At 44.5% G+C, this 11,394-nt stretch overlaps 1 protein-coding gene across 4 annotated transcripts in view; it reads right to left on the bottom strand.

Annotated features, from left to right (window-relative positions):
* Positions 1-8,085, bottom strand: part of VAMP1 (vesicle associated membrane protein 1) — a 14,578-nt gene extending 6,493 nt beyond the window's left edge. Inside the window, exons 1-5 of one of the 4 annotated variants that reach the window (XM_015591509.2) lie at positions 7,161-8,083; positions 4,362-4,488; positions 4,004-4,162; positions 3,260-3,311; positions 678-2,242 (exon numbers count right to left, since the gene is read on the bottom strand). In XM_015591509.2, the coding sequence (XP_015446995.1) occupies positions 2,217-2,242; positions 3,260-3,311; positions 4,004-4,162; positions 4,362-4,488; positions 7,161-7,162 (366 nt within the window). In that variant the 5' untranslated portion in view covers positions 7,163-8,083 and the 3' untranslated portion in view covers positions 678-2,216. Of the gene's footprint in view, positions 1-677; positions 2,858-3,259; positions 3,312-4,003; positions 4,163-4,361; positions 4,489-7,160 lie in introns of those variants that run through there. The other 3 variants (XM_015591511.2, XM_015591510.2, XM_015591512.2) reach the window with 3 other exon arrangements.
* Positions 8,086-11,394: the final 3,309 nt, after the last annotated feature.

Raw genomic sequence — 11,394 nt, forward strand, 5'->3', positions numbered from 1 at the left:
AAGGAGCAGGTGAGGGACAGTGGGGCAAAGGGGCAGGGGTTGGGCCACCACACACAGATATTGAACTGTGCAAATAAAATGCCCCTTGTGTCCTCAGAGGCAAAGCTTTTCCACTTCCCAGTCTTTCCTTACACTGAACCCAACTGAGCTGTGTCCCTAAGCCCAGCTGCGAAGTGTTCAAGGCCCTCAGAGGCAGCCCTAGGGTTCCACCTCAGTCGTTCTGTCTAACCTGGAGCTGCAATTAAGGTTCTGCTTCTTCAGAGAGTTGCTGGGTATTTCAGGATGCCTACAAACTCCTCACTCCCTCAGCTGCAAGGGAGAGATTTCCTATAGATTTCCTGTATTGCCAAGTCAATATAGTGGAACTCAGCATAAGGGAAGGAGGTAGATAGGAAACGTCTGAGAAAACCTGCAGTTGTTTTTCAGTGTGAGATGCCCACTCAACTTCCTGTCATCACTTCCTCTCACCAGCACCTGAAGAGTTGGGCTGCTTCAAGTATGAATACTGAGAGCAGAGACCACTTCCTCTGCCAACACATAGACATTTAATCACGAAGACCACCCAGCACACATAAGCCAGCCCTTCCAGCCTACACCGAGATCAGACTACTAGAAAGAAACACTCTTCTCCTCCCCTCTTTCTTCAGTTACTCCAACCCAAACAACAACCAAGTCAGTGTAGTGGTAGGAATTTGTATTTTTTGCCTTGGTTCAGAATACATGAAATTGGTAAATATGCTACATGCCTTTGGTGAAGTAGAACTGTTATCATTCTATACAAGTATGAAATTGGGGTTAGGAAAAAAGACAAAGAGGCGAAGACAGACACACAATGGAAACCCCACATCATCTCATGGCAAACTGAAGAAGGGGCTGTGGGAAGCTCGGCTTCATCTGACTGTAAAGTCCCAGGGTTTAGTTGCGTATTTGCTCATGCACATAGGTGATAGGAGGGAAGACACAGAATAGGGTACAGGGTGGGGTGAGAAAGAAAGGAGAAGGGCTAATATCAAAAAAAAACAAAACAAACAAAATAAAACCAACTACATCTGGTGAACCTCAAAGGGACAGAAACCCAGGAAGTAACTCCTGTGACCGGGCTGGGTGGGCTGAGAGGGTGAATTTGTTCCAGGCTTGGGACACATCGAGGACAGTGGTGGTTCTTCTCCAGCGGTGACCCCCTGCATTAGGCAAGGAGGAGCCCAGAGGAGAGTGGAGACCTTCGAGGGGGATCGTTGGGAGGGGACGCTGACTGCTTTCTTCCAGCTCTTCAGTCCCACCATGAGGCAGGACGAAGGGAATGTGGGAAACAGGGGTGAAGGGAGAGGAAGGATGGTCTTGTGCAATGAAATGCTGCTGCGTGAAGTGAGCATCCAGACCCAGCCCATTCTGGCCTCAGCCTCTTACTGCTTGCGGAGCAGAGGACAGAAGGAATAAACGGTCATGGGTGTTCCCAGCCTGCCCACCTCCCCTCATACCTGGGTCTATCCCAGTCAATACCCCAACCTGAAGCCCAGCAGTGACCCCCAAGACAGGCTGAGTAGCTCCCATCCTCGGATTCCACTGTCGGCACCCACAAACCATGCAAAAAGAGAAGTAAAGGAAAGGAAGCGAAGTAGAATTCAGATGGGTGCACATGACCTAGAAGGGGAGTGTACTGCAGGAAGAATAAGAGAGGTGGCTCTAGAGGAGAGGTCCCCATGATAGCACGGCAATACATAAGCATGCCTGTCCACAGACTGTCCCACCTCCCACCCCAGGACGAATTGGTACATATACTGGACTTCTCTAAATCCTCAGAATCAGCCAGGACTCAGGAAGATCCTCTTGCCTCATCCCTGTCTTTGGCAAGTATACGGGGATGGTGTAGAGGAAGGGAGCCCCTGAAAGACCAAGGACCCTCACACTCCTTGATCAACAGGAAGGGAAGAAGAGGACCCTCCTTAATGAGAGGGCAAGAAATAGCTTCCTCTGAGCTTATTGTAAAATTAGGCCCTTGATTCCCTGTTTCTCTATAACTAACAGGCATTCTCTCTTTATCTATGCCAACAATTAAAACTAACCGAGAGTCCCAAACTTTGGTATATGAAATTATTTGGTGCTCTCATGAACAGTACAGGATGTTGCAGAAAATGTGGACAAGTGATAGCCCCTTCCAGTTATGAGCTTGTGGGACTGCTTCTAGGATGGGAATGAGAGTTCCGGTATTTTTTCAACTAATACGTGTTCTCCAGGTAGGTCTCTGAAGAACAAAATAAAAGACTGTTAGATCCCTGAAGACGTAGAAAACCTCAGACTAACAAATTAGAAATAACTGCAAAGAAACAGGTTTTACTTTCTAAAAGGGTATTGCACCAGGATCAAGTTGGACTTCGGGCCCACCCACGATCTTCTTCAGGCCTGGCATAGGCCCCAGGTAACCAAGGCAGCAACGAGTGAGCCATCATTTTCCTATGAGATACCGTGGGCTCTAATACTCTTCTCGTCCCCCAATCTTGGCACTTTCTAGGACATGTCACCCCCAGCTACACCTGTCCCCTTCTCTTGGCCTCCAACTCTTTTTGGCTTTGGAGGAATTTAGGGGTACATAAGAAAGGGGTAGGGAGGAGGTGCCAGCTGTTGCTCGCCAGGTAGTTATTTCAAGACTACGCCAGGAACAGCATTTCTAGTATTAAGGGACAGAGTGCAAATGGAAGCAACAGAAAAGGAGGAATGAGCAATGGAGAAGCCTGGGCTGGGATAGAGGAAGGTAGATGAGGAAATTTGTTGAGAGAACAAACAAGAGGGAGAGGAACATGGATTTGGATGGCAATGGAAAACAGGGAAGCGGCAGCACATTCTCAAGTAAAAAAGTAGACTGGACACAGGAATCAGGAAGTCCCAGATAGAAAAGAGAGAGACAGGAGAAAACAAGAGGACAAATTACATCAAGTTACTAGACATTCAGGTCTCTCAGTTATAGATGTCCCATCCCCACGTCTCCCTCTGCCCAATCTAGTGACAGACAGCATAGCCCCACTTCCTCAGAAAAGGAGTGACCATCTTCCCACATATCTTACAGAGGGAAGCCTTTTCCATCAAGGAAGTCCCTTGTCTTTGCCCTTCCTCCCTCCCGAATCAGGTGATGATCCCACAACAGCAATCTCCATACCTCTGTCAGAGCAGCCCCACTCCCCAGGAAGGCAGGCAGGCAGGACTGGGAGGAGATTCCAGGACCTTCCCGCCTCTTCACCCCACCGGCAACCTCAGCGATACTTACTTACTATAACTACCACGATGATGGCACAGATAGCTCCCAGCATGATCATCATCTGAGGAAACATTAACAAAAAATGGGCCCTTGGACTTGGCGAAGAAGGAAAGGAGCCAGGACTAGAGATGTGGAAAGAGAACTTTCTCCATCTTTAGGACAGTGCAAGAAACCACACATTACCCAGGTGATCTGTAGGCCTCTCGGGAAGGGACCAACCCTCATGCTCCCCACAGCTGAAGTGACTCAGAAATATCAGAGCATCAGCAGCTGGCTCCTTTTTCCTATTGCCTGAAGGCTTTGAAAGGAACTCTAATGGAGGTGCAGACTTTGGATCTTAAGTCAACTGGTTAATTTTTCATTGTGAAGTGTTCAGCTCATTCTTAAATGCTGCTGGCATTTAAATATATATCTACCCTAGCCATTGTGTTGATGTTCAGTATGTCTAAGGAAGGAGCAGATGAGCATTTTTCCGGGGGTCTTTTTTGGGAAAAGCAGCTGGACCAACCATTTCCAAAGCCTCTGGTTATCATCACTGGCCCCCAGTCAGTGGTTCTGAGTACTCTAGCCTACCCTGGTGGCCAGTTAGGGTAATGCAGCTCAAGGAGGCTTTCAAGATTTCTTCCCAAGAAAGAATTCTGCAGGGCAGAGGTCTTGTACCACTAAAGGGAAGAAACGAAGAACCTAAGAGTTTTCTTGTCTTCTATGAGTTGTGGCCCAGGAAAAAAAGGGGGAGAGGACAAGAAAATTCACCTTGCAGTTTTTCCACCAATACTTCCTCTTTAGCTTGGCAGCACTGCTCTCAAATTGTGACGCTCCCACCTGTAAGGCATCAGCTCGGTCATCCAGCTCTGACAGTATCTCGTCCCTCTTCAGGACCTTGTCCACATTCACGCGCATGATATCCACCACCTAAGGGGGGAGCGCAGAAACAAAGCTGCTAGGCTCTCCACTAGAGACGGGAAAGAACAACGACGAGGAGATCATAGGTCTGCCCTGCATAACTCCAAGGGATGCCTTGCCTCCCGGAGCCTCTAACTACCTCTCTATAAAAAAGAAAAGTTTCTAAACGTCTATAGTTTAAAAACTCAAAGAAAAACTTTCCACTTACCTCCTCTACTTGCGCCTGAGTTTGCTGTAGTCGTCTGTTACTGCTCGTATTAGGAGGAGGGCCAGGGGGACCCCCACCTGGGGCAGTCCCTTCTTCCCCTTCGGTAGGTGGCTGAGCTGGAGCAGACCTGTGGAGAGAAGTGGACAGAGTACACAAAGTACCCAAGACAAGAAAGGAATCATGTGCATTCTCACCCAACACCATCAAACTCATAGCAATTAAGTTACTATATGCAATTAGAAGGGGTTCTAAGTCCTTGGCAATACCAAGTAAGGAGATGCAGCACAGAGACAAGAAGCAAAACATGAAATATCCTGTAACAACATTTAGATGGGGCTCAGGGACATTCAGGGTGGCATCAAGAGATCTCGTTTCGGCTACCCTCTGACCAAAACTCAAACACATCCTCTGTCACTATGGTTACAGGGACAAATATTTCAGCCTTGGTCTAAATGGCATTTGCCTGACTTTCAGAAACCTTTCACATGAAGTCAAACTGGAAAACTCCAATCCAGGTTAGAAGGAATTCGTACAAAAGACAACCCTCAGGCAAGCCTACAGACCAAACAGCTCTTTTTTGCAAAGCCTAAATCTAAAAAGCTGATAGATTCTGCTTAAGGGGATCCACTAACTGGTTATGTTTGATGCGATGATTAGTCTGTAAAGACAACTTGGAGAATCACCCAAGGCATAGCCTCTGTAGGTGGAATGAGTCAGGACTGTTTGTTTGCTTTGTTTTGGCAAAGATGGGGATTTCCCTTAAATAGGCCTAAAGCAATTGTGTTAATTATAAAACTGTTCAAAGAGAATAAACAAGAGGCAAAATTAAGGGAAATGGGCCTCTGTGTACATGCATCATATACATTCTGTCTCTTCTTTTTCAAGATTTGGCATCCGGTCTCAGGAGACTACCCTAGTTCCTTATGTCTCAAAGAGAAATCTCGATTTATACTACTACACATAGTGATAATTCTCTTTCACTTAGCCTTAGAAGAGATTAATCTAGTGTGGAGTATTCAAGATAAACTCCTTTCCATGTCTCAACACATGGAAGCTAAATTCACCTTCTCAAGAATTCCCAGAAGTCTAACCTAAAGACATTATTAGATTTTTCTCTCCCAAGGAAGAAGCCATCAACAGGAGAAAAATCTCTCAAATTTAATAGAAAATAGAAATGATAATAAGAACTCAAACAGAAGCAGAATCTCACAAAACATACCTAATAGGAACAGTCCAAAAGTAAATGATCTAGGGATTAAATTATCACAAAGTTGCCACAAAGGAAATGCCTTGACTAATCACAATAGAAAACCAGAAGTTTCTCCTCCCTAAATGAGCTTCTTTCAGTCTAAAAAAGTAGAGAATAACATCTCAGAGAGGCTATACTAGCAGGTTACGCCCTATTCATCCCCATTTAAGGAATTACTTTCTCATTTCCCTCTAAGGTACAAAAGTGGCAAGAAAAGAAACATAGCCATGGAAGCCACAAGACTCTTGTGCTACTACTGAGCTAAGCAATCTAGCTCTCTGACTGAAGATAGAAGCCACTCATTTGGTCTTGGAAGCAGTCCAGGATGGTGGCACCAATGACAAAATTAAGGTCAGAGACCTCGTGAGGCCCTGATAGTCACCATACTTTCTGCATCTCCTTCCCTTCATCTCACATGGGTGCCACTAGGAACCAGTCAGCTGCAAAGGATCCTGCTTCCAAAAATGAAAACAAATGGAATCTTAGAACTTGGCTAAAATGCATAGAATATCACATAGTAAAAACTGCAGACATCAAGTAGAGAAAAAGTGAAATGGTTATAAAGTATTTGAAGGGACCATTCCATTTACTATTTGCTGGGAGTTGGAAACACTCAGCAGTAAAAGATCCAGGATAGTTTTAACCCTTATGAACATAAATAAATCTTCTCTTTTTGTCACCAGAAGAAACAGCACAAATATATCTAGGACCAGGACCAGACTCCTAGCAATAATAAGAAATAAAATCTCTATTAAACAGAGTATTTCATTTGTCTGGCCATAGTTCTCCCTCAGGATCTAGAGATGGGGGGTGATATTGAAGATGGTCAGAGACTAAATTAAATGTGTTGGGGGACAGAAATCCTCAGCTCTATTTCTCTTCTAAATACTTGGCTAAGACTCAGTGACAGGAAAACATCTCCTGTAAGGGTGGCTTTAGGATGAATGACTGCTTGGAATCACATGGCACTCACTGCCTCCTGAGTCTTTCTAAGCTACTCGCCTGGCGCCAGAGAACTGGCAGATAAGTTTCTGGAGCTCTGATCACTGGTAAGGTGGAGGGGAGTGGGTAACATGTCACAGTTGGAACGAGAGACATATACAAATCCAGAGATTGCAGGACAACACAAGTTACTAAGTGGCGGGTGCACCCATGACTGTCTTTCCATAGGCCCTATGTAAATTGAATCAGACAACAAGAAAGGACCTCAAGCCCCCTACCCCGTGACTCCTTGCCCCACCTTCGTCCTCTCTCGGGTTCCACTATAACAAAGACCTGAATGAGGTGCCCACCAGAAGAGAGGAGAGGGTGCAATGAATGTGGGACCACCGCGCCCCTGCCCGGCCCGTGGGGTGCTGGCTGTGGCCAGTGCAGAAGTGGAGTGCTACCCCCATCCCGAGATGGGTGGCCAAGTCTGGGGGTGGCGCGCGGTAGTAGTTCCCCGCGTAGCTGCAGCTGCTGCAATGCGCCATTTTCCGTCCTGCAGAGTCCGGCACTGGGGTGAAAGTTGGCAAAGAGGTGTCCGGCCCCCAACAGCAGAGTCAACTCACATTTCACTGACAGAGGGTCCGTCTCCTCTCCCGAGGCTGCGGCGAGACACCCGGAGAGGGGAACGCTGCAGCTGAAGTCGACGAAACTGCAGAACTCTGCCTATAGCAATCAATTCGGAGCTCCAGCTGCAGTGAAACTTACTGCACCGTCTCGCGGGTCCCAGTCTTTAATAGTGCCAGCCACGCCTTCCCGATAAAATTGACAATACAGCAGTCCAATCCACTCCCGGGACAGACGCCAGTCCAGAAGCAAATTGGCCAATCAAAGCTGTCCTTTTATCCGGACTCCGGCAAGGAGCGGTTGTGAGGTTCATTCACTGACCAATACAGGTAAGGTTGCTTACCTGTCTAACTAAGCGACAGGGCGGGGTGGAAATATGCTCCAGCCCCCTGGAGAGGCGACTCCGACAGTTTGAGTTAGGCCTTTTGGGGGAGCGCCTCCGAGCCAATCGCTGAGCAGTTTCTGAAGTCCGGGCCTGACCACGGCCCCCGGCGCCGGCAGCTCCAACCAATCGCGCCGCTACCGCTGACAGCCGTGGGCGGGTTCCCGCCACAGCTAGTGGCCGCAACTCCAGAGTCCTAGGGGACGCGGTGGTTCAGCGGTCTACGCACAGTCCTTGGCACCCAGACCAATCTGGCGCTCCCCCCCGCCTCCCTGCCTCTGACAAACAACTCCGAGGAGGCAGAATCTATCAAAGCACATCCGCAGGCTCTCGGGGCTAAGTTCCCGATGCGGGGTTCGGGCCCGCCAAAGCAGATATGAAGGATTCGTCCATGCGTTTCTTTCCGCATTGCCAACAAGCTCCTCACGTATTGTATCCTAAATTGAACTTCCCGCCAAATCTGCTCCTCCTGTCCCTCCCAGGTAGATTACCACATAGACTCGGTTTCCCAAATCGGAAACCTGGAAACCATCCTAGACTTCCTCCCCGTTCATTTTTACCCCTCCTCTAATAATTCGCCAAGTTGAGTCGATTGTTCCTTCTTAGTATTTCAAGAATTTTCTCCCCTTGTCTCGCTGTCCTATTTTAGACTATTATCCCTTGCCTGGACTCCATCCGTTGTAAAATGCACCATTATTTTAGTCCCGCTAAGAAAAAAGATAACAAACTGTGATACAGTGCTTTCTTATCACTTAGAATTTTTATATTTATTGAATTGTAGATTTATATATAGGCTTTTATCTTATTTCACTCGTGCATACATAAAAAGGAAAATAGAAAAGAATAACATAACAGTATTCCTAAAACTTCACATTCAGAGGCTGACTCTTATGATTCATTTTGCTGTTGTTAGTTCACATCTTATATTAACCCATATACAATTACTTGTCTTCTGGTTTGTTGAAGCAATAGGTCAGACAACATTTGCCACAATGTTTGTCAAAGTGGCTGGCCATAAAAACTCCAGCACTCCAAAAAGAAACCCTGTTAGTAGTTATCTCCCATTTCTCACCCCTGATTGCATCCCCTGGCAACAACTAATCTACTTCTGTCTATGTGGATTTGCCTATTCTGGACATTTCATATAAATAGAATTATAGAATATGGAGCCATTTATGACTGGCTTTTACTTGCCATAGTGTTTTCAAGGCTAATCCATATTGTAGAATGTATCAGTATCTCATTCTTTTTTAAGGCTGAATAACATTCTGTTGTATGGATATACCACATTTTGTTTATCCATTCATCAGTAATAGACATTTGGGTCATTTCTTCTTTTTGGTGTTTATGAAAAATGCTGCTATGAACATTCATGTAAAACTTTTTGTGTAAACATGTTTTCCATTCTCTTGGGTATATACCTAGGAGAAGAATTGCTCAGTCATATAGTAACTCTATATTTTCCTTTTGGGGAAACTGCCAGTGTTCCAAAGTAGCTGCAACATTTTACTAAAGGCTAAGTCTTAGCTGTTCTTTAGTCTTCTTCATGATCTGACTCTTGCCTCCATCTCCTGCCCTATCTTTTGCCTTGCACATTAGCTCCACCAGTAAATACAATTCATAGCTTTCCCATACACGTCATGCTGTTTCTCGCCCCTGGACCTTTGTTTCTGTTTCACCTGCCTGTAAAGCATGCTGGCCTCCTTTAAGACAACTCGGCAATGGGCCTCCTCCAGAAAAGTCTTTCCTGACTCCACATCTGCTCCCCCAGGAAAAGTGTCCCTCCTCTCTATACCTATACACATAGGTATTAACAAACTTTAAATGCCATGATATAATGGATTTTATAATCATGCTTCTTTGTCTACCTCCTGCACTAGATAGAATTCTTTAAGTACAGGAGTTGGGTGGTTGTTTTGTGTTTTGTTGGTATCCCTAGGGCCTACTGGTGACCTTTAGTAAGTGGCTATTGAATGAATGACTTTTACAGATATTTATCAAGGGCCGGTATACAAAGATATCTAATATACCAGATATTAGACTACTGCAGTAATCAAATATATGCAAGACAGTCCCTGCCCTCAGTGGGGATAAGGCCTAGCCAATGGGGAAGATGGACACAAATGCATAAAACCAAGCAAAATCATAAAGCAAAAATATTGAGTTCAGAGGCTCAGCCAAATCAAAGTAAAAGGACCTTAAAAAGCATTCCCTTGCTTTCTTTCATTTTCCAAAGCAATGGTCCTCAATCTTAATTTAGAATCTCTTGGGGAGCTTTTAAAAATATGAATGTTTAGGATCCTAGCTCAGATTGATTTTATTGGTCTTGGATGAGTCCTAGTCTTTTTTTTTTTTCTTTTTTTTTTTTAAGACTCTGAGAAGTTTTCTAACCTGTAGCCAGGATTGAATAGTTCTGATCTACGGGGTTAAAAAAAAAAAAAAAAATCTAAGCTTTTCATCTTGGCTTGACTCCTCCTAGTTACTTGGCATTGTTTTTCTATCCAAACTTATTGCCTATTATTAGAGAAAGACTACTATGTATTATTGATCATTAACTTAGTCCTGTGGACCTGTGTCAGTAGTTCCCACCTTTGTTAACACCTTATGTCCCCGTGATAAAGCTGCCCCACCAATTCCCCTTACCCATCTAAATTATTTCCCGTTCTTCAAAGCTCCTGCCCATAGATGTTACTGTTCATACTTAACATTGATTTCCCATTTCCATCAGCTGAATTTTCTAAGACTTAGTTCAAACATCATCTTTTCAGCAAATACCTTTTCTGACAAAAAACTCTCATAGAACTCTCTAATTTTCCTATGCAATTATCATATTCAAATTCATATTGTGTTTACATACATATCTCTTAAGTAGAATGAAAGCTGCCGAGAGTTAGGAATCAATCCTGACTTAGTGACTTATGTCCCTCCAAATAACCTTGTATGTAATGAATAGTTCAGTATTTATGGAATGAAAATGTTACTGTTTCACACTAAAACAAGATTGTACTGTCCTTGAAAACAAGACCTTTTGTATTTTCACAGTAGTAAGCATTCTATAAATGCCTGTTGAAATGAACTATCAATTTCCTTTTCACTAATAATCATTTATTCTACTAAAATATGTATATATATTCTTCAGAGCACCTTGCACTTAAGCAGTCGCAAATATTCGATTTTCTCCAGTCCCACCAAATCATGTAAAGTATCCCAGAGCCACATATACTTCATACCAACCACTCCATTCTTACATCCAGCTGCTCTCCAGCCATCTCTTTGAAAACTCACTCCCTGACACTCTCATATATACTTTTCCATGAGACCCAGGATCATAATACACGTTCACATATACCCATTAACTCATTTCTGCATAACCCACTTTTCATTTAACAAATACTTATTAATCTAGCTTCACTTCTGTTGTGCCTACTAGAAGACATAGTTCCAACAGATGTGAAATGTTACTGAGGTAGACACAAATATGGCTGTCAAAACATCCTCACATCCCTGTAATTGCATGCTGTTTATGATCCAAAAACAGAGTTCATTTCCTCATAACCTTGAATCTGGGCTGGCCTGTGGCTTACTTTGACCAATAGAATGCAGCACAAGTGACACCATGAGACGTCTTAGTCTATGTCTATCAAGCCTTCCAACTTCCATTTTCAACTCTGGGATCAAGCCTCCATGTAAAGAAGTTTGGGCTAGACCATGGAATAATGAGACTGTGTGGGAAAAGAATCTCAGCTACCCCAGCGAAGGTACCACACTTGTCAAAAAAGACATCTTAGACATTCTAGCTCCAGCCAAACTCCCAGCTGAATGCAATATGACTGACCCCAGTGCACACAGAA

Source organism: Pteropus alecto, unplaced genomic scaffold (genome assembly GCF_000325575.1).
Source record: "Pteropus alecto unplaced genomic scaffold, ASM32557v1 scaffold94, whole genome shotgun sequence".
In the NCBI taxonomy this organism is placed as follows: domain Eukaryota; kingdom Metazoa; phylum Chordata; class Mammalia; order Chiroptera; family Pteropodidae; genus Pteropus; species Pteropus alecto.